This window comes from Choloepus didactylus, chromosome 8, assembly GCF_015220235.1.
Source record: "Choloepus didactylus isolate mChoDid1 chromosome 8, mChoDid1.pri, whole genome shotgun sequence".
Classification (NCBI taxonomy): Eukaryota; Metazoa; Chordata; class Mammalia; order Pilosa; family Megalonychidae; genus Choloepus; species Choloepus didactylus.
In genome coordinates, this window is record NC_051314.1 from 117,907,132 (window position 1) to 117,931,631 (window position 24,500).

Here is a 24,500-nt window from a genome sequence, read left to right on the forward strand (position 1 = left end):
GTCTCAATCAGGTTTGCAGTGTAGGTTGACCAGATGGGCTTCTGAACCAGGCATTGAACCTGAGATGTGGTTCATATATTTTCAAAATATGGAAGTTCCACTTTTAAAGGACATTTTTTAAAATAATAAAAATACACTAGAATACAGATCCAAGTATGGTAGTCATATGGTATCAAATGATTTACCCGCATTTTAACTGTTTCTTCATTAATTTCACAAATATTATTGGGTACAAATCATGTATCAGGCATTGTGCCAGCCTCTGAGATAAAGATGAGCAAGGCTTAATCTCTGAACCCAGTTCATTCACAACTTGTAAGGCAGACAGGAATTTAAACAAATATTTACAATGCAGTTGCGTACATTCTATACTAGAGTAAAAAACAACTGACAATTTTACATCACATAAGGAGGGATTAATGGTTTGGGAAGTCAGGGAAGACTTTAAAGAGGAAGTGATACTTCAGTAGTTATCACAGTTAGAAAACCTTACCTGGTGAATAGTAATAGTATTTATGAGTCTACGGTATTCTAAATATATTTTTCTTTACTCTTCCTTTCATTTAGTTCCATTTTAGGTTACCCACTGTTCTAGTTTGCTAATGCTGCCGGAATGCAAAACACCAGAGATGGATTGGCTTTTATAAAAGGGGTTTATTTGGTTACACAGTTACAGTCTTAAGGCATCAACAATCGGGTACCTTCACTGGAGGATGGCCAATGGTGTCCAGAAAACTTCTGTTAGCTGGGAAGGCATGTGGCTGGTGTCTGCTCCAAAGTTCTGGTTTCAAAATGGCTTTCTCCCAGGACGTTCCTCTCTAGGCTGCAGTTCCTCAAAAATGTCACTCTTAGTTGCACTTGGGGTATTTGTCCTCTCTTAGCTTCTCCAGAGCAAGAGTCTGCTTTCAACGGCCATCTTCAAACTGTCTCTCATCTGCAGCTCCTGTGCTTTCTTCAAAGTGTCCCTCTTGGCTGTACCTCCTCTTCAAAATGTCCCTCTCAGCTGCACTGAGTTCCTTCTGTTTGTCAGTTCATTTTTATGGCTCCATTGATCAGGGCCCACCCTGAATGGGTGGGGACATGATTCCAGGGAAATATCTTATCAGAGTTATCACCTACAGTTGGGTGGGACACATTTCCATGCAAACAACCTAATCCAAACGTTCCAATTTAATCCCCACTAATATGTCTGCCCCACAAGATTGCATCAAAGAATATGGCTTTTTCTGGGGGACATAATACATTCAAACCAGCACACCCACCTAACATGCTAACTACTTTAGCTTATTTAGGCTATCAAGGGTACCAAGTTAAAAACAACAAGAAAAAAGAAAGAAAAAAGATCATTCTGAAAGTGTTTATGAAACACCCCAATATAGTCATGATCCCTACGCTAGGTTTAAAATAATAATGATGATGAACCTTGAAACAAACATGAAAGAAACATATGGGCAACTACATTAAGATGATGAAGCAAAGGTCTATCCTGAGAATGATAATGTCTCTCTCTCTCTCTCTATATATATATGTATATATATACATATATATATGATAGTACTCTGGAGATTACAGAATGATTACCTACACTCCACTCCACACCAAGGCAGTGAAAGAAGCTCATGAAAGTTCAGAAACTTAGCCTATAAAATCACCTTTTCTTAGAACTTCTAGCTGAGACACTGCAGGATGTATATTCACCAGTTTTGATTTTTTTTCTTCTGTAACAAAAAGCAGTGTTGGTTGACCAGACAATACAGTTTCTTCAAAATGGACCCTGTATGCAAAGTGTATATAACTTTATGAAATTTTTCAAATTAAGATTTTAGTAACAAAAGAGAAGTACACAGACCAGCCCCTTAAGCTCTCTGGCAGCAAATTCCTCACCTGTAAAAAGAGGGAACTCTATTAAATAGGTCAGGGTGACACACTGAAAGAATGTGGATGATGGGACCAGACAAGAATAGGGTCCATATTTCAGGAAGAAATGGAGCTTCAATATATGCTCTGTATTCCTTATAAATATACCTCTGCAGTCAACTATTATTTGCAGTAGTTATGTTCTATAAAGTTACCACAAACACTGAATTACCAAATACCAAACCATTGCTTGTAGGGGAAATACACGGTTAGATTCCTGTGAGCTTCTGGGCACAACATTTTCATCAATCGATCAATACATAACCTTGTTTTATGTGTGATTCTCTCACCTTATTTTATATATATTGTCGATTCATTAATACTGAACTCACGGCCAACAACACTACAACTCATGCCTGAATGAAGCTTATCTAACAAGCATATTTTCTCCATAAGGCATGTCGACCAAGAAATTATAGACCAAGCTGCAAGGCATCCAAAGCATCTATTTGGGGTCTTAGAATTGCAATTTGGGGAGCACAGATTCAGGTAGCAACCCAAACTGTGTCCTCTATGTTAGGGCTTCCAAGCAAGGGTTTTTTTTTTGTTTTGTTTTGTTTTAATTAAATTCAGTTTTATTGAAATACATTCACACACCATACAATCATCCATGATATACAATCCACTGTCCACAGTATGATAACATAGTTATGCGTTCATCACCACAGTCTATCTCTGAACATTTTCCTTACATCAGAAAGAACCAGAACAAGAATAAAAAATAAAAGTGAAAAAAACACCCAAATCATCCCCCCATCCCACCACATTTGTCCTTTAGTTTTTATCCCCATTCCTCCACTCATCCATACACTAGATAAAGGGGGTGTGATCCACAAGGTCTTCACAATCACACTGTCACCCCTACATTATTATATAATTGTCTTCAGGAGTCCAGACTGCTGGGTTGGAGTTTGGTAGTTTCAGGTATTTACTTCTAGCTATTCCAATACATTAAAGCCTAAGAGGTGTTATCTATATAGTGCATAAGAATGTCCACCAGAGTGACCTCTCGACTCCATTTGGAATCTCTCAGCCACTGAAACTATTTTGTCTCATTTTGCATCCCCCTTTTGGTCAAGAAGATACTCAGTCCCACGATGCCGGGTCCACATTCATCCCCGGGAATCATTCTCTGCGTTCCAAGCAAGGGTTTTTAAAGAAAAAGTTGTTTGTAAATAAATACGATTGGCGGATGTTTTCCAGTTAGACAGTTTACTGATTTATTTATCTTGTGATTGTTTCGTGGAGTCCAGATGTTCTCAGAAACATTGTTACTTTTGGTTCTGCCTACTTTGGCAGTTTGTGATATCTGCCTGAAACATACATAGAATCACTTCCTGAATGGCCTCCTGACTCCGTTTTAAATGTCTTAGCCAGAGTAACTCCATTTTGTTTTATCGTTTTTCTCAGACACATCACAACCTTATTGTGTTTAAGATACTAGACAGCACTTCAGCATGCTTGGGCGTCATTTTAAACAGTGAGTGAAATCACCCAAAAAAGCACAAAAATGCAAAAAATGTGGCACTAAATATGCCATGAAAAGGACACTTGTTTACAGTATGAAAGGTGAAACAGGAAGGCAAAGCGTCCTCTTGTTCCACCTCAGCGGGAAATGTGCTTGTCATTGACTCAAATTTTATGCTGCTCTGCACATATCAACGAATGACCCCAAAGGCACCACGAGTGTTGATTTTGGAGTTACAAATAAATTTTTACCAGTAGGTGAATTCACAAATATATAAATTATAATATATATAATTTCACAGTATAGGGCAGTGAGGAGTAATGATATATATGATGTAAAGGTCTAGCATAGTGCCTGACCTAATAGTGTACACTACATGGAGATGGATGATGATAATAATGACACTGCATTTTTATAAACTTTTTCCCATTATATTTTTTATGATTATGTTTGAGCCTGTGCTTAGTGAAAGAAGAAAAAAATTCGCAAGTAGTGTTAAATGTTCTCATCCTTCTATTTTTCATTATTTTAATACTTGCTTTATTTATTTGTTTGTTTATTTTTGCATATTCTACTTTTAGGTTTTTAAAATGGCATTTCAGTTTTTTTTTTTTTTTTTTTTTTAGGCAATTCAAGTGCTGTTATTTATTTTTTTTAATCATCATTTTATTGAGATATATTCACATACCACGCAGTCATACAAAACAAATCGTACTTTCGATTGTTTACAGTACCATTACATAGTTGTACATTCATCACCTAAATCAATCCCTGACACCTTCATTAGCACACACACAAAAATAAGAAGAAGAATAATTAAAGTGAAAAAGAGCAATTGAAGTAAAAAAGAACACTGGGTACCTTTGTCTGTTTGTTTGTTTGTTTCCTTCCCCTATTTTTCTACTCATCCATCCATAAACTAGACAAAGTGGAGTGTGGTCCTTATGGCTTTCCCAATCCCATTGTCACCCCTCATAAGCTACATTTTTATACAACTGTCTTCGAGATTCATGGGTTCTGGGTTGTAGTTTGATAGTTTCAGGTATCCACCACCAGCTACCCCAATTCTTTAGAACCTAAAAAGGGTTGTCTAAAGTGTGCATAAGAGTGCCCACCAGAGTGATCTCTCGGCTCGTTTTGGAATCTCTCTGCCACTGAAGCTTATTTCATTTCCTTTCACATCCCACTTTTGGGTGACGGGTCTACATTCCTCCCCGGGAGTCATATTCCACGTTGCCAGGGAGATTCACTCCCCTGGGTGTCTGATCCCACGTAGGGGGGAGGGCAGTGATTTCACCTTTCAAGTTGGCTTAGCCAGAGAGAGAGGGCCACATCTGAGCAACAAAGAGGCATTCAGGAGGAGACTCTTAGGCACAAATATAGGGAGGCCTAGCCTCTCCTTTGCAGCAACCGTCTTCCCAAGGGTAAAACCTGTGGTAGAGGGCTCAACCCGTCAAACCACAGTTTTATTGAGATATATTCACATACCCTACAATCATTAACAGTGTACAGTCAATTATTCACAGCACTATCATATAGTTGTACATCCATCACCAGAATCAATTTTTGGACATTTTCCTTAATCTAAACAATAAACAAATAAATAAATAAATACATAAAAGTAAAAAAGAACACCTAAAACATTCCTTCTCACTCTATTTCTCTTTTAGTTTTTGTCCCCATTTTTTTCTACTCATCTGTCCATACACTGGATAAAGGGAGTGTGAGCCATGAGTTTTTCACAATCACACAGTCACACCACATAAGCAATGTAGTTATGCAATCGTCTTCAAGAATCAAGGCTGCTGGCCGACAGTTTCAGGAATTTCCTTCTAGCTATTCCAATACACCAAAAACTAAAAAAGGATATCTATACAGGGCATAAGAATGCCCTCCAGAGTGACCTCTCAACTCTGTTTGAAATCTCTCAGCCACTGAAACTTTATTTCGTTTCATTTCACTTCCCCCTTTTGGTCAAGAAAATTTGCTCAATCCCAAAATGCCAGGTCCAGGCTCATCCCTGGGAGTCATATCCCACATTACCAGGGAGATTTACACCCCTGGGAGTCATGTCCCATGTAAGGGGATGGGCAGTGAGATCACCTGCCACATGAGCTTAATACTTACTTTATTTATTATGAAATTTTAACTGTAGCTCATAATCATAAAATTCCAAGTGAAAGCAATTTGTGGTTGACTTTGCAGCTTATGTGAGCTTGGTAGTGTACACCACTGCTTCATGTTCTTACTTACATGCTGAGGTCAAGTAATTATGCTAAAAATAATATAACGAAGTAAAAAAGGAGAAGAGGAAGAAGTGAAGAGAGATACTCTGTCTTTCACTGTGGTTCTAATATTGAGAAGTTTCACATTTGGGATACCATGCAAGTTTATTATAAAGTCTTTGTGTAGTTTTGAGTTTTAACATTTCTACTATAAAACATTGAAAATAAAAATGGGAAAAATAATTCAGATAATAAGTGGTGACTTATTTAATCCACGATGGATTAAATAATTAAAACTTTTTTGTGACATAATTGTTCTAAACTTAAATAAGCTCTTTGGAAAGGCCGTTTGAAAAGTTTTGCAAAGTTACCCTCTATTACTTTCTAAAAGTGACTATATATTTTTATCATCTTACAGGTTACAGAAAGAAAACTATACAAATCATTTAATACATACATTAACTTTTCATTGTAATATGAATGTAGGAGATAATAAGCACTGTCTTAGAGAGTATATAAATCAAGGGTTTTCATTGGTGGTGTTACAAGGATTATAGGCAAAATTCAAAAGGTATCCATGGTATGCAAGTGATGAGTGGTATCCCATGAAGCACTCTTACTTGAAGCAGAAATTCTTTTCCTATCCTTAAAAGCCTGACCTGACCATTTTGATGACTGTTAGCTGGGTTTTTCCAAAACAATCAACTAACCACAGTCCCATAAACACATGATAATTTTTCAAGCTTCCAATATCCGTCAGCAGGTAAAAAAAAGGAGGGGGGAGGGACAGAATCCTAATAAAGATGAAATCTGGACTTTTGGGGTTTTAAATGGCAAAATCTGTTGTTTCCCTTTCCTTCCTTCCTACCTTTCTTTCCCTTTCTTTCTTTCTTTCTTTCTTTTGTTCTTCCTTCTTTCCTTCTGTGCTTACCTTCCTTCCTTCCAATCCTCCTTTCTTCCTTCCTTCCCTCACTTCCTTCCTCCCTTCCTTCCCTTCCTTCCTTCTTTTTCCTTTCTTCCTTTCTCTCTCTCCCTCTTTTTCTTTCTTTCTCCAAAGTAACAAGAAGAATTAGAATTAAAAATTGAAGTTTCATTTTGTCATTTTCAACAAAACTAGGAGATAATCTGCAAACCAACCCACAATACATGAAGAAAGGTAGCAAACATAATAATTGAACTTGGCACTATAAGCTACCCAGGGATGATGTGCATGGCTTAAGATCTCCAGTAAATTGAGCACAGTAGAGCTCTGCAGAGGGAGTGACATGCCCTGTGGATCCAGAAGCCCAAGGTAGCAGTGGGAGTGTCCATAGAACCACTTGACAGAAAACTAGAAAACCATCCATCAATGAGGTAGGGTAGGGGAGAGAAACTCTGCTTTGTGAGCAACCTACAATGCCAATTCTGGCTAGCTAGGGACAAGACAAGCCTTCAAGAACACCCTCATACTAACAAATCTTATGTCACAAGGAAAACTGAAAGACATTATTTTACATTAAAAGGAATGAGTGAGTGTCCAGATTAAGTAAACATCCTGCTGAGGTACATCATCATGAAATTACAGAATATCAGAGAACAAAAGAAAATTCCACAACCTTCTAGAAAAGTAAAACAGGTCACATATAAAAGGTGAAAGATTATAAATCAGAATAATTAGAATTAGAAATAAGTAGAAAGATGCTTTCACATTTCTGAAATAAAATGTTTTCCAGCCTTGAATTCCATTCCCAAACTATCAATTCAAGATTGAGATACAATAAAGACATTTTCAAATATGCAAATTCTCAAAGAAATTACCTCCTATACTCTTTTTCTCAATAAAGAACTTAAGGATGTGTTCCCTCCAAACAGGAAGAAAATTCAGAAAGAACACTGAATTTTTTCCTAGGAAAACTGAGGTATAATCCCATTTCTATCTTTAATTTGACATTGGTCATCTCTAGGCACTCATTCAGTGATTATTTGGATGTTTGCAGTGCTCACTGAACTCCAAACACAGTGTAGTTGCCAGGCATATTCTGAGATGAAAACACAAGATCTCTGCCCTCAAACTGCTTACAGTCTAGCTGGCTAGATAGAGATAAACATAATGCTACAGATTCCAATAAGAGTGGAAGTGCTTCAACAGATGTTTGTAAAAAGCTATGAGAGAAACTCCTCAGTAATAGAAGACGTGATAGATTAGATCATTGTTCAGCAAGTATTTTTTCCCCCACACCACCTCCACTTCTTTGAAGTTTGGCTTAGCCATGTGATTTGCGATGGCCAATTGGATGTTGGTGGATGTGACCTGAGCAGAGGATGGAAAAGTGCTTGCATGATGTAGCTTGCTCTTTTGTGCTCTTGCCTTCCTCCATTAAAAGGACGTACCTTAGATATTTGCTGGTCCAAGGAAGATGAGAGGCATGGAGAGAAGATCTGGACCAACACTCTGCTTGGAGCCAAGTCCAGTAGAGCCTACCCTAGATCAGCAGACCCTCAGCCCAAACAGACATATGAAAGAGGAACAAATGCTTATTAGATGCATGCTACTGAATTTGGGGATGGGTTTGTTGCACAGAAATGGCTAACTGATAAAGTAGGTAAAGAAAAAGTTCACAAAGGAGGTAATAGTTGAACTGGAATTTGATGATTAGAATTTTATTAGAGAAAGGATTTTCAAGGCAGCAGTAATAACACGATTAGAGGCAATAAAGAGATGAATGTGTGTGATATCATCAAGTAGCACAGTCAGTCTTGTGGACTGATGTAAGCATAAGGAGTGCCAGTGGAAGTGGCTTTGAAATTGAGATTGGAAAGGTAGGTGAGGATCCAGGGAAAGTGAGGGAATCAACTCTGAGCCACAGGGTGTTATTGCTGTCCACATATTACAGATGAGGACTACAAAGTTTAGAGAGGACAAGTAACTATATACTGCTTTAACTGATAAAACATTCAACACACATCAGCGAAGAAATCAAAGTGTCCTTTAGATGAAAGTACTAAATTTTTGTATTAAATATACTTCTTCTAGAGACCTATAGAATAGAACAACCACCACAAATGTTTTGGAGGTTACGTACACTTAAGTGTCTTACAATATGGTTGTATTATATACATTATTAATTAGGATATTTCATGAGTTGTATAAGTGAAAAATAGCAACATAAAAGAATTTTATTTCAGAATATGAGCCTAAGTGAAATGTTTGTAATTTCTACCTGAGTCTCTTGAGTTTGTATCTTTAATTTTTTGAGAATATAATATCATGTGTTATTTTTCATTTACCTTGAAAAGTTCATTTATTTCCAAAAGTTGATTTATGATACAGATCATATCCAATCAATTTTCATTTTAAAATATTATTCTGCTTATAACTGCCGCTTCTTGATAATGATGTCAGCAAATGATTTTGAATGATCAGCTCAGACTAGTTAATCTTTAGATATTGCATGACTATTTTAATGCAGGAATTTTGCCTTTTAGCTTTCACTTATAAATGGAATATCATCTCATTGAATTATTGCATTGATGTCACTTTTAAAAATATTTCCTCTGATTAAATTCTGCTTAGTGAATTTTCCATTTTGTTAGAAACCAGCTTTCATTAATAATTATGAACTTTATACTGCCAGTAATATAAAAAATGAAGCACCTATGATGAAAAATTATCAAAGTATGTTATAAATTAGGCAAAATGAGGAAAATGTTCTTCTCTAGATTTATCATTAGACTTGTTTGGCTTATTTTATGGAAAGGCATGGGCTTTCAAGGCAATGGAAGAAAATAAGGTATTTCAGAAGACACAGTCTTAACTGTAACCAACCAAATATGTCAAACCTTAAAAGTTCTGTAAAAGCAAGACCTTAAATCAGATTCCTAGTGGAATTAAATATTAGCAATATCACCTTTTCGCTTTAAAGAAAAACTGTCCTCAGGGTGGTTAGAAATGAGAGGGCCATGAATTTAAAAGAAAATTAAATCAATTTTATATCATATGTAATTTCTATGTATATAGAATATATACAGCTTAAGGTATAATATAAAATTGCATAGAATTGTATCTTAAGTGTATAGACGTATAATATGTATAAGGATGATGAAATGGCCATTGTAAGGCATTTCAAATTACATATCCCTATAACCTTTCAAGAAAAGTTTATAGAAAGATGGCATGGTTCTGTTGTGAATTCTCTTGAGTTCACTTTTCTGCTTACTTTCATGATGTGTGGTTACTATTTAACTGCTGAAGAAGAGTGTGAGCTATGATGTGGAATGATATATCTTTTTCATCTATTCAAGTATTTTTGATCCTACTGAGTGCCAGATAATGTTTTGGACACTGGAAAACAACAATGAATCAAACAAATTCCATGCCTTATGTAGTGTACATCCTAAAGAAGAAGTCAGGCAAAATACTACTAACTAATAAAGAAATATTTAATCATTTCCATTGATGGTGATGATTATATTCATGGAGTGTGTGACCAGGTGACAATAAATGACTTCATCTGCTACTAGAGTAATGCTTGCTCATTCTGCTTCAGCCACACTGGTCTGCTTGATGATCCTGGAGCATACCAAGCACACAATCCTGCCAGAGGGCTTAGGTACCTGCTATTCTCTGTACCTCAAACACTAGTCTTCCTAGATGTCTTCCCTCATCTCTTTCAAATATCACTTGCTCAGTGAGACTTATCCTGACCACCCATAAATTACAGCTCTGATGCCCTCATCCCCCAATGCCCAATCCCCTTACCCTGCTCTACTTCTTTTATTCACAACACTTATCAACTCTGATTTATTATTGAATTTATTTATTATATTTATTTTTTGGGTCTCTTTCTAGTAGAATGTAAGCTCAAGGAGGCCAAGGATCTTTGTCTGAGTTGTTCACTGAATTATACCAAGCAACAGGAACAAAACATAGCACATGGTAGACACTCAATGAACACTAGGTCAGTGGGATGAGGTCAGGGAGAGTTTAGAGCAAAGACATGATACAAGGTGGTTTATGCTTTTACAGGATCACTAGCTCCTGATGGAGAGTAGTCCAAGGGGTTGTGGGGATGCAGACAGGGGGAGATTACTTAGGAAGTGACTTCAGTGTTGTGAATGGGTGAAACCATGGCAAACTCAGATGACCGTGGTAGTGGTGGAGGATGTGGTGAGAAGTGGCAGGATATAACACATATGAAAATCATATTCTACAATAAAATTGTCATAAAATTTGGGGCTAAATAATAATAAAGTTCTACAATTACATCAGTAAACTGGTGAGTTACTTAGGTAACTTAGTCGCTATTTAAATAAGAATAGAGATTTAACAGATATCACGTCCACAAATGTAAAAATATTTTCATTCTGTAAGTCAATAACTTTAAAATATTGTTGAAAATTTTAAAATGTAGAAAATTCATTTGTCTTTTCTGTGAATAATCTGAGACAGAGAAAAAGATGAATGAAAGGATATATCCAAAGAATGTTCATATAATGTCAAGTTTTCAAAGAAGATTTTCATGTTTATAATGCACTTGAAATAGATTGCATTTAAAAATATATATGATTCTTGTTAAAATAACCACTGATATGTGTCTATCAAAAAAGAAAAACATCCAAAATACTTAGATTAATTTTATTGATGAAAAGCCCATCAACACTGTTTGGCTGGAAGGAGGTAATTCTATGTGGTCAGCTATCTGAAACACAGCTGTTAAACCAGGAGTCAGCAGAAATGAATTTTCAGCCACAATCATGTCTCAATGGTGCACCAGAAATCATGTCTACATTAATAGAAGGATTTCTTATGGCCTAACCCAGAGCTTGTTTGTTCCTATTTTAGGAACAATTCTGACAAACTTGTTAAAATGGCTTATCAGTTTGGGGCATAACAAAGAAGTATGGATGAGTTAGATGGTTTTTGGAGGTAGGCTCAGTAACAAGAGCAGAAGGAGACAGCCATGGTATTTGAGGGAGGAAACATATAATTTTGAACATAGAAACTCAAGAAACTCAAAAGGCCTAGAGCTCTAGAGTGCTCTACAGCTTCTAAAAGTACTGCCACATAACCACACGGCACTGATGGAGGTTCTTCACTAAGATTCAGACACATTTCTAAACAATTCAATTATGTTCATTGTAATCGGTTTTGAAAGGCAATGGAGGGTCTAATACATTTTAGAAAGATTTTTAAAAAGTGATTAAAATTTGAGTGGTTTTATAATTCTGGAGCTGCAAACTACATGTATCTAAAATAAATTAATTTTAATAACTCATTCCTTGAAGATACCAGATAAATGAATATTTCTTGTTTGCTATCTTTCAAGTTAAAACCAATATCGTATTGAAAGGTAAAACTCCTTAGTACTACAGGTAGTTATCTTTAGTAATATAGTTATGAAAAATTAAAAGATTTGTCTGGTGTTTATACTTCATATGCGAAAAATTTTTTTTGTCTCAGAGCAAACAGTGACAAGATTCCAAAAATTGCAGATAAAACCACAAGTGCACTCACTGTGGGAAGTATTAAAGGGTCAGTGGCCTTGCTACTTCAGGCACTGCAAATATTTTGGCTCAACTCCAGCCTCACACTCTGTAATTAGAAAGAACATTTCTACTTTTAGTCTCCAGCCACCAGTAGCAAAGCAACGTATGGTTATGGTCTATTTTACAAAGTTCTCATTGCAATTTGCTCTATGCGCTCTCACATGAGATACTGTGGTAGGAGGTATATACTTTTGTGGATCCAAGCAGTGGCAGTAGACAAAGGACAGCCTGACAGTGCCCTTCCATGCACTAGTTTTTATTTCTTCAAGGAGTATCTTTAGGCCTCTACTTTAGGACATTTCCATAAAAATAAAATCTTTGGCACATTTCAGTAAAAATAAAAATACGCTAATAATAAATAGTTTGTTAGACAAGGGCCCTTTAGGTGGGGTCAGTGGGATCCCAGAGAGATCTTGGAAGGTCTTCAGGGACTCGTGATTCTGTGGATTTCATTTCTTTTTTTAAAGGATCGTGACTCCCCACTCCCCTCCCCTCAAAAAAAAAAAAAAATTAAACCACTGTTTTCAATAAGTATAAGGCAATGTTCTGCATACGTCCCTTCTCTTTTTAGGGACAACAGTGTCCATATATTTCAGCCCTTCTCCTACTACAGCCCGTCCTCCAGTTAAATATTATCCAGATGGCCCAGGCCTTAAATTCAGTTTAGTACAAGGGGAAAATTGCAGGCTTTGGAAACAGTCTTAGGGTGATTCCAATCCCTACTCAACCACTTAATTACCTGGGTGAGCCCAGTTAAATTAGTTACCCGCTGAGAAATTCAGTGTCCTTATCTGAAAAATGAGAACAATCCTAGTTCCTGCCTAAAAGAGATGAAGGTAGGATTGAATGGGACCATGCAGGTAAAGGGCTTAGCACAGGTTTAGAGTCAGACCAATAGTGAGTAATTAATCAGTGTTAACTTTGACAAACTTTAATTAAATACTTAATTTTAATATGTACTTTTTAGTAACACAAAATACTAACTAATGATCTTTTCATTACAGTATAAATTGTCGCATTTCCAACTTACCTTGTTAATCACTTATCAATATTCTAACTGTGGACATCTGCATTTTGATGCTCTGTACCTAAACTCATCCTTTTTGCTGAAAATTTTATGTGAGCATTTTCACATTGTGCTGTTTTGTTTGTTTGTTTTGCTTCACTTTAACCTATGACTAAAGGAACAAATCTAAGCTGTTGATAATGCGCAATAAACCCGTTAAGACATTACACCAGTTTTAAGCAACAACGTGAAATTGAAAAAGTGTTTGAATAAAGACAAATACATTTATTGGGTGACCCCAATGTGAGCAGATATGTCAGCATCAAGGAAATAGAAAACAAATATAATTGTGCAGGCCGTTTCTCTTTCCTTAAAGAGATAAGAAATGTAAGAAAATTAATTTGTTTGAAAGTCTGCTCTTCTCTTCCACAGCTCTTGTAGTGAGATTTCTGACCAAACGGTTCATCTGGGAATACGATCCCACCCTCGGTAGGTCAAATTTTGTTTTCTCCTTTTCTCCAAAGTTCATGACCCAAAGAAAGAGTGGCATTTTCTGTTGCAATATTTGCAAGCCTGTTTGAGTAGTGCTTTACAGAACCGTGCAAAGAAGCCCTCTAGGAGGTTAGACATGTTTCAAGCTGTCCATGCTTAGAATCCTACAGAATTTTAATGTATACATGAAGAAATCAGGTCAAATCTGAGACAAGAAGGAAATGGGTACAATATGATGCTGTCCCATCAGGAAAAGGTAACATAATTCTAATGGAAGAAGGAGGAAAGACTAGACGTGGCTAATTTGGCGTGGTATTGAAAGGCATGCTGAGGAAAGTGTAACAGAACACTGAGTTTGGGAAAGTGTAAAAATAAACTGTTTTCCCCTCATCCCCCCAATGAATCTCATCCAAGCCTGTTTTAAAAAAGAAAAAAGAAGCAAAAATTGATGTCTGTGGATCTTGAAAATAGCAACAATGTTGATGGATGAAATGTTCATAGTCCAAATAGAGCATTTGTTAGAAATCCATTTAGCTTTCATCTTCAAAACAACCCTGAAAATACTTGGGTTCTAAATTATGCTCTGAATTGAGGCTTTGAATTTCTGTTTATTAGCTGTGTTTCAGAACCCAGTTGTTTTTGTAAAGGGCAACTTTGAAAGCCCAATACGGGGAAAGGCATACAACTTTTTATTCCCAGGCACAGTGCCCCAAGCCAAGCTGGCCTTAGTGGAATAGTGATGTGGACAAAGACCAGCCCTAGATTTTTTGGTTATCACTCCAGGGTTTCATTTGTTCAGTTTAAGGGGAGCATTCCTTCCCCTTGTGCCTTCCTTCTTTGTTCTTATTTATTCATTCAACAAATATTTATTGAATGCTTCCTATGTCTCAGTTTGTTCTAGGGGCTAAGGATAAATCATTAAGCCAAAATGCTTTTTATGAGCCAGACTGGTAAAGAGAGAAGAATCAATGGACAAATAAATATATGTCAGTAATAAAGTGCCATGAAGGAAAACTGAAAAGCAAAGGGGTAGAGAGTGATCTTATGGTTTATTTTATTTTTTAGTTTTTAATCTAGGTGGAACTTATTTTAATGAAAAGTACAAGGTGAAGATCCAACATTTTTTCTAAACTGTTGGCCTGTTGTTCTACTGTTTATTTAATAGAGTCCCTCCCTTTCCCCACTGCTTCTAATGCTGTCTTTTTTCATATGTTGGATCATTTACAATTCGGATACAGTTCTAGATTTGCTTTCATGTCCAACACCAGCACCACATTCTTCTGATAACTGTATGCACTGTAGAACATTTTGATACCCAGTAAAGAAAGTCTCCCCTCATTACTTTTCTACAAAATTATCTTGACTACTCTCTTCTATGTATTCTTATAGGTAAAGTTTAGAAACATGACAGCTGGAATTGCACTAAAACTATAAATTACACTGAAAAGATTCACATCTTTATGATATTCTGTTGTTTAATCTAGGAGAATAGCATGTCTCTATGTTTATTAATCTGATTTCTCTGTTTTTGCTTTTCCACATCAATAATCTTTTCAACAGGTTTTAAAAATATAGTTGCAATCTAATCTTAAGATGAAATATTTGGATCTAAAAATTTGCCTGGTCCATTAAAAAATTATTCATTATCTCATATTTCTCCACCTAAGTAAATAGTGATTCTCTGTTTATATTTTTATTACTTATAAAAGCTTTATAGGGATATGGTCCCTAAGAATCTTAGTGATTTATGGGAGTTCAGTGGGAAAATACTAATTTTATTTGTTATACCAGTATATCTCAAGGAAAGATGAAACTTATAAAAATGATCTCATAAAAATTTTGAATTATCTCTGAATGTGTTCCAGTAACTAGTTACTATTTTTAATTAGTCTTAGATGGACCATTTTCCCTTTTGTTTTACTCATTTTCAAAAACAACTACTATTCATGGAAATCTGCCTGCATCAGTTGTCTATAATGCAGGCTTCCTTTACTAGGAATAATGAAACTTTATTGAGTGACCTTGTACTGTACTGCTCTAAAAGGATTACAGCTACTAAGCAACAAGCACGTTCATCAGACTTCATAAGATCAGGAGTATCAAATACATGACTCACTCTGAGGTGAGGGTGAGGGGTTCATTAATTATCACACTGGAAACTAGATGTGTGTGTGAGGCCGTCTGTGTGAGTGCATGTCCGTGCTATGTCACTGATGTTCTAGCCTAGAGGAGTTCCCAGTCCTTTGATCCAAGAGATCAGCATTTCCTGGGCTTAACACTATCCTAGAGAAACAGAACCAACAGGATATATATATATATATATATATATATATATATATATATATATATACATAATTTATTTTAAGGAATTGGCTCACACAATTGTGCGGGCTGCTGAGTCTGAATTGCATAGGGCAGGGTGGTAGGCTGGGAATTCCAGTAAGTATGATGTTGAAGTCTTGAGTCCAAAATCCATAGTGGAAGCCAGTGGACTAGAAACTCAGAGAGGAGAGGGTGTGGTCTTGAGAAAGAATTTCTTCTTCTCCTGGAAACTACTTCAAGCCTTCAAGTTAGTCATCTGATTGTAGATGCCGATAGCATCTACAAAATTCTCACAGCAACATCTAGGCCACAGTGTGACCAAACAACTGGATACCATAACCTGGCCAAGTTGACAACATCGAATAAACCATCATAGGAAGGCAGGATCCTTTGTTGAATCCATGGCTACTTTATTTAAAAGTTTCAAGACTGCCACCAAAAGGAATAGCTCCATTTAAAGACCGAGTAGCTTATTTGGAAAAATCAGTCTTGAATTCTGAGTTTTGTGCCTCTCAGCAACATAGGACAATTTTTTCAGCCTGTAAAAGAATTTTTGCTCCACGAGAAGCTGAAGAACATGAACACCATTCAACATATTAACAAAAGTGGGATATTTACTGCTCTGAAATAAATATGAAGAAAATGCTTGCTACTATAGTAGCAAGTGATTCCCAGGCTTTTATATTTCATCGTGAAGTTTTTTTGAGTGGGTGTTGGTTGCTTGTTTTTGTTTTTTAATGGAGAGGGACTCTCATAGAAATTTCAATTAAGGATGCAGCAAGGGGTGGAGGAGGGGTAAGGGGAACTAAACCTACACTCTACTCTTATTATCATTTCATAAAAGTTTTTTTTAACCCAAATGGTGTGAAGTACATAATCAAAGAAAAAGATCAGTCCTTTACATTGAACTATTTTAGTTCTCCTTAAAATTTTCTCATTTCACTAAGGACCACTGAAATCTTTTTCAAAGGCTTGCACTGGTCTATGAACAGCATTTGGAAACCACCATGGCAACCTCTACAATTTAGTACTTGGACCAACTAACGAGGAAGACTCCTTGATGTTGGTGGCAGCAATGGGAAGGGTTGTGCCATTGTGTAAGAAAGAACTCACTTTCTGATTAGATGCCAAGAACTGAATCTTTCAGAGTCATATTACCCTCTAAGAATGCTGATCAAGGCAGGTGGCACAGATTAAGGCTTAGATCATATATAATCATGTAGGTGTATATGTATTTGCATGTGTGGCATTGGGAGTGTTTGGAGAGGAATAAAGAGACTGCGTTTCAGCACCAGTGATCATTACTGCTGTTATCAAGGGAAATGGATTGTGATTATGTCTGTCTAATGGGAGCTCAGACAGGAAGGAAGAATAGAAGTCAGGTGACATCTTAAACCCTCTGACACTTTGCTCTTGTGGTTGGTTCTCTCTGCCTGCATTACAGCACCCTCTGCTTGGAAAAGCTCAAAGAGAGAGACACACCCAGACCAAATTTTCTCCGTGGATACTAAAGCCAAAATGTTTAGCCAACTCAGAGAACCATTTAATATCCACACTGCAGGGAACTTGGGGATTTTCATTTGATGGATAAGGAAACAGGTCCAAAGAAGTGAATTTACCCAAAATTACATGGCTAGTTTGTGGTTGGGCAAGCAATAGAACTCAAGTCAGTGCAATTTTCACTCTAGCATAAATCAACATTACTAACTGCTGTTGTCACTCTCCTGGCCAAGTGTCCATCCTAATATGTTGAAATTTACAAAAAAAAAAAAAAATCTAAATTACTAAAAAAAAATTAACCCTATACAACATCCTTTGATCCCCAAGTGTTCTTAGAGTATGTAAAATATACTTTTCTTTATAAAAAAGGTTACCAAAGGCTGGATTTAAATCGTTATCTCTCATGCACAGTGAAGTTGAAATATAATTTTGAAGTATATATGCCTAATTCCCTCTTGAAACTGATTTTGTTCTTGCAGCATATAACATTTTGGTTCATTTGGATGTGTCTCCTAAACAATCACCTCCCTGCTCTTCAAAAAAAGAAAAGCTAAAAATTATCATTTTATACTAGTCTGAACAAGATGAAAAGTATGCCCACACCCACACAATACACATTTTCTTTTATGTTTGAAAATGAATATAGAGTTTAATTCCAAAAAGTACTTAACACATTTTTAGAATTATCTTTGGGAAAGCTAGCACATAGATGTTTAACATTTTGCTTCTGTGGGTACTACTCCCACTGTATTTACATGTAGAGAAAATGAGTTCCTAATGAGAGAGTGAAGCATCTTAAAAGAAAAATGCTTGAAATGGCACGAAACCAGTATTCAACTTAGAGGAAATTGCTACTGCCACCCCCTGCCATGTCTGTGGCAGACATTCCCTCATTTCCTGCGTTTCATCATTTTTGTTTCAGTTAACACACAGCCAAAGAATCACACAATTTCATACAATTTTCATTATATTCTAACACCGCCACCCCCCCCCCCACTGTGACCTTCTGTGGTTGAAATACATATCCTATTTATCATGGAGGTAACAGAGAAAAATGTCCCCGACTCTCAGTCAACTTTCAGTGCAAAGAGATGGAATACAGCCCAGAGCTCTGTTTTCCGGGCTCCAGGGCTGGTGTCAGTCTTTTAAAAGAGACGGCAGCACAAAGGACACTAAAGACCACCAGAGGGAGGGACAAAAGGGCATAGATTGGTAACATGTGTGAGCTGTCCGGGCCTCTCCTGCTCAAGCTGGAGCACTGAAGATTTAAAAAGGAAATGAGAGAACACTTACAGATGAGTAGTTGCTGTAAATGGTGTTTTAGAGCATTAAAAATCATACAAAACAGTAATCTCAATTTAACATAAAGGACTAAGAATGGGATGTTCTAGAATTGAGAATCACTGTACACACTATATATGGATTACATATTCTAGGACAATGACAGTAATGTAAAACACACTCATTAAAATACATTGACCAATCTCATTTTTAAAATTTTACTTTTCATAAAATCCTTCAGCAATGTGTGTTGCCTTGTGGCAGTTATCATTCTACAGGACTGAAGGCAAGTAGACAACAAGGTTATGCTACTTAGTTAAGCTTTCTTTCTACGATTTATATTTTGGGGAGGAGATTATATGTGCAGTCCAGTAACATAAAACTGTGGCCAAAAAAGGACTGTAAAATAGTTGGTGAGATGAAGAAATGAAAGTCAGAAACAAGGTAGATAGATAGTAAAAAAGTAAAAGCACTGGCTTACAGGCTACCTCCATGAAAACAGAAACTTCTGGGTTTACTTGGCTGATTAGTTAGTGATATGGGTAGTTTAGGTGCAAAGCATTGAACTAATAATTAAGTTAATCGTATTATTCCACTGGTGTGGAACTGTACTAAGCCAATGATATGATTTATGGCACCATATCATTATAGGTGTGTGTGAAACCTTCATATTATTTCACTTCATTTTTTTCTGCATCCTGTATCCTGACACCCATTGTCCTCCTCTTTCCCATAGGTTTATAATCTATTATATGTGATACTTAACATAAGTGGTTAAAAGCCTACATTCCAGAGCCAGTCTCCCTGGGCTCAAACTCAACTCTACCACTTAACATTTTTATGACTTTGGACTAGTTATTTAATCTAGTTGTGCTTCAGTTTCCTCATGCAAAATGAGGCTACTAGTTATACATACTTCATAGGATATTTGTGAGGATTAAATGAGTTAACATAAGTAAAGCTTTTAGAACAATTCTTGTTCAAACAGTAAGCAGTATATGATAGCTTATATAGATATGTATTTTTGAAAAGAATAGTGTTTTTCTGTGTTTGTATTTTGAAAACTGAATATGTTGTTTAAGATCCATGCATATTGCAGTATATACTTCTACTTTTCTGCATAGTATTTCTTAGTGTGCCGCATTTAACCATTTATCCTCCCATTGATAACTGTCTAGCTTGCCGTCAATCTGAACCAATAAACAGTCTTGTAAATCAGTGGCTCTCAACCTTTAGTTGTAAACTAAACTTTAATCTTAGCATCAGCATCATCTGAGTGCTTGTTAAAACACAAACTGCTTGGTCTCACACCCAGGAGATCTTGGGTAGAACTTGAGAATTTGCATTTCTAACAAATTGCCTGGAGATGCTGATGCTGATTGTTTGCACTTTGAGAACCACTACTACAAATGTTCCTCTAAGAACCTGTGCCAAGTTTTTCTGAAGTATGTGCTGAGGGAGGATTGCTGGATCTTAGGATGTACACATTTAGTGCTATGTAGTTGCCCTCCAAAATGCTGCACCAGTCTTCCCTCCCTTTCATGGTGCAGGGAAGTGTCCTGTAACTGATTCAAATGTTACATTATTTAACTTCCCATTTTTTGCCAATTTGAGGGTAGTTAAATAATTTTATAAGCTTTTCTGGTTGGTAGTGATGTAAAGCATCATTTTACATATTTTTTGTATTTTTTAGTTACTTGGGCTTCCTCCTCCATGAATTTCCAGTTTGCATCTTTGCCCATATTTCTTTTCTGTTCCCTCACTTCTTTTTTTTTTTTAATTTGCACAAGTTCCTTTTATATTTAGATATTAATCAAAACATGGAGGTATAACCACCTTACAACCCAGGAGTTTCTCATATTTTTTCAGATTCATCCACCTCCCTCTCACGCCTGTTATGTTTCCAGTGTTGAGGTCAGAAAGGAAATTGGCACCTCTTGCTTGTATGTCATCTTGTCAGGAACAGGAATCAACAATGATTTCCAGAAACTGGATTTTTAAGAGCTTCAAAGTGGAATACATTTTGTGGGAATCACTTTTACATTTTAGAAAGTGGAGGCTTCATTGTAGTAGGAAGAGAAGACCAGGGAGCTGGCCTCACAGGAGAATTAAATGGAGTCTTAAGGACAGAAGGAAAAAAGAGGCAAAGAGAACTCCCCAATGTTATTCCTAAAACTCATGGCTTCCAAATAAGAACTTGTTCTTCCAAGAACTCGTTACTTCCAGATGCCATCTTCCTGCACAGCCATCTTCTTTTTCCTAGGCTGCACACTCCCCTTTATGCTGTAAAACAGGCTTTCTTCTCTGCCTAATTCCTATTTAAATCATTAATTAAAGCATGTTCTTATTTACCATTTTGCCTTCTTTTTAAAATCATGCACTTATTTACCTTTTTGCCTTCTTTCTTTGTCCTCATTCCCCTAGAGTCAACCTACCGACACCAAGCAACTATTGATGATGAAGCTGTTTCCATGGAGATACTAGATACCGCTGGCCAGGTATAAGGAATTCAGCTAAAATATTTTCTGGATCAAATAAAAATGAGGCATGCATAATATAGGAACAAAATTAAGACACTTTGTTCCACTTACTTTTGCACTATATGATGCCTAAAGGCTTTTTCCCCCAGATCAATCATTTTATATATTAACATATTTACAACAGCCTGTGTATACAACCTTAGGTAAATTGCCTGGTGCTTCAAGTGGGTTTTGAAAATACCATAATATTCACATTATATTTTCTAGACTAGCATTGCCCACCTATGTTTTGTGGGATACAAGATATTATAGATTTTCATGGTCAAAGGTGTTTTAGAAATCATCAGATAAAGGTAAAAAGGAGTCTTTACTGAAGGAGTTCTCAGAACGTAATATTCTAATGTGTATTGTTAATCTTTAAGAGGGAAATTTAGTATATGATGTCTCAAAAATATATGGGTACAGAATCTTTTTTTTTTTTTCAGAATACTTTATTTTAGGAATCTCCCCTGTAACATTCTCTCCACATCTCACTAACACACACCCTCTTGAAATTTTGGCCATATTGTTAAACAACAGAACCACTTATTTAAAAGAAAACTAATATAAACTTGCTTTGAGGTCAGTAAGTTCTGACATGACAAGAGGACTCTCACCCCAGATTGGAATAGTTCCCAAAGACAGCACTGACCACTGGAATGTGAGTTAGGAAGCTGGACGTTTCCATAGTGCTTGATCAGTGAGCTGTGACCTTAAGAAGACTTGAATTAAAGTATTTAATCCAAGAAGTGTTCTTTCTCATCACTACTTCCTTTCTTTATGAGCACTGACATTCCACAGAGGCCTGATTCTATAGAGAGGGGCTTCAGGGAAGTACATATCTCTGGGAATCATTTGAACCTGCGAAGGCAATGCTTTTTCAAATTGTACATGCTACCTGCATAGAAAGGAGTGATCATACCCTTTGAGAATCACTTCAAATGTACTTCTGTTATTACTGGGATTGTATAGCATTTTTTGGCTGTTGGAATAGAAAAAAAAAAAAAATAGCCCAGAACTCCTGGTTTAGAGTTTGACTGGATAAAGTTCTTTACTGTTATTCTGCTCCTGGGAGCTAATTGTCTATCATCTGAAGAGAGAAAATTTACATTTAATTAATTAATTAAAATTTTAAAAAATATCACTCAACTGTGGCTCTGATTCTAATTCCTAAAAGGTAGGGTAAGAGCTACCTATCAGTTACTAATTTGCCAATTTCTTAATAGTGATGAAAAGTCTCAAAGCAGTGTGCTCAACTAAGATTATGATTTCTTTATAGTTCTTATGATTACAGATATAATGATGTGACAGGAAAAAATTAAAAGCAGAAAGTTATAGTCTGTGATGTTAGAATATTTTTAATTCTCTGACATATCTTGGTATGAGTAAATAATTTGTCTCTCTCAAACTGATTGAGAAAGGAAGCCTGTATGGGATTTTAGTGACACTAATTATAAGGAATAGAACTTAAATAGTACTTACTAAATAGAAGTAATTTTAATGACACTAAATATAAGGAATAGGACTTAAAGGATTACTGTAAGCATTAGCAGCATCTACACATTGGGATTATTCCAGGTCTTCCAACTGCCATTTTTTCTCTGCTAACAGGAAGACACCATTCAGAGGGAAGGACACATGCGATGGGGGGAAGGCTTTGTGCTTGTCTATGACATTACTGACCGAGGAAGTTTTGAGGAAGTGTTACCACTTAAGAACATCCTGGATGAGATCAAAAAGCCTAAGAATGTGACTCTCATCTTGGTTGGAAATAAAGCTGACTTGGACCACTCCAGACAGGTTAGTACAGAAGAAGGGGAGAAGCTGGCCACGGAATTGGCATGTGCTTTTTATGAGTGTTCTGCCTGCACTGGAGAAGGGAACATCACAGAGATATTCTACGAGCTGTGCCGGGAGGTGCGTCGCCGGAAGATGGTCCAGGGCAAGACGAGGCGACGCAGCTCCACCACGCATGTCAAGCAGGCCATCAACAAGATGCTCACCAAAATCAGTAGTTAAGCAGCTCTGTTCTTGAGGTGGGCGGGTGATTGGAAACACTCTCTCACCTGTTTTTCCCCTTCCAAAAATTAAAGCAAATTATTCTTTATTTTGACTGTTGGAAATGTCTGGACTCCCATTGTTCTCAGACTCATATATTGGGATATTTTACAATGTTTTATGCAATTTCAGTGCTGACAATTTCTCCCTTTCTTGCTTGAATAGGATACACTCTAATGCAGTTTGAATGTGTAACCACCAGAGATTGCAAATTGGCTGGGTTTGTATTAAGCTGTTTTTAGTATCTTCACCTTGCTTAAATAGGCTGAAGTATTTTCAAAGGCATTTTTAAATTGCATGTCTTGTCAAAGACTACAAATGATTATCTTAAAAGTCTAAGATAACAGAATACCCAGTAAATAAAACAGGAAGAGTAGCTTAGCTATTAGAGCAGGGAAAAGAGCCTTAGTTCCCATTTGAAATGAGGATTTTTTGAATTATTTTAAATCATCTAATTTTATTTAATCCTTTATTATATTCTTAAATCTAAGCATGTTCTCACTAAGATTTTCCTCTGTAATCAAGAGTTCTGTTTCAATTTGAGTTGGTTCTCTCAATGAAAGATCTGTTGATTACTACACCCTAATTCTTCTTCCTTAGATCAGACAAGATTTTAATTATAACAACCTCTCAATCCAGTTCCTGTGTGGCCGTTCTCACCAAGTCAAGGATGATGTAAAAACGTTAGGAATCTTTTCACCAAACCTTGATTTTATTGAATGCTAGTAGAGAATTTAGTGTTTAAAGTTGTCTGCTTCATTTATCACTTTAGTAGAAATACAAGAGTCCAAAAAAAAAACAGAAAACTTAAGAATGAATTTTAACTACCCCTCCTTTGATGAGCCAAGGCTCTGTATCCAACACAGTCAGAAAACTTAGCTTCTGATTCATTCCGTTGACCACATGACTTCTTTTAATATTTTGGATAAATTAATTTACTTAAGAGAATTCAGAAGAGAATGGGTGGTTAAAGTTAACTACAACTGAATAAACGTTTATAATACAAAGATCATTGTATTGTGAAAGTAGAGTATATAATTGAAAAAACTTCATAGTTCTTTTCTCCCTTTTATGCCCCCATGTATCAAGATTTGGTCACTTTATTTTAGAAGAAAATATATATCTTTTACATATGTGTATTTATAAATGCATAGATATATGTATAAAAATTTGTAAGACTTGGAGGC

At 36.3% G+C, this 24,500-nt stretch overlaps 1 protein-coding gene across 2 annotated transcripts in view; it reads left to right on the plus strand.

Annotated features, from left to right (window-relative positions):
* RERG (RAS like estrogen regulated growth inhibitor) overlaps positions 1 to 24,187 on the plus strand; it is a 127,255-nt gene extending 103,068 nt beyond the window's left edge. The window contains exons 3-5 of one of the 2 annotated variants that reach the window (XM_037846520.1): positions 13,574 to 13,630; positions 21,161 to 21,234; positions 22,867 to 24,187. In XM_037846520.1, the coding sequence (XP_037702448.1) occupies positions 13,574 to 13,630; positions 21,161 to 21,234; positions 22,867 to 23,274 (539 nt within the window). In that variant the 3' untranslated portion in view covers positions 23,275 to 24,187. The remainder of the gene's footprint in view (positions 1 to 13,573; positions 13,631 to 21,160; positions 21,235 to 22,866) is intronic. The other variant, XM_037846521.1, reaches the window with a different exon arrangement.
* Positions 24,188 to 24,500: the final 313 nt, after the last annotated feature.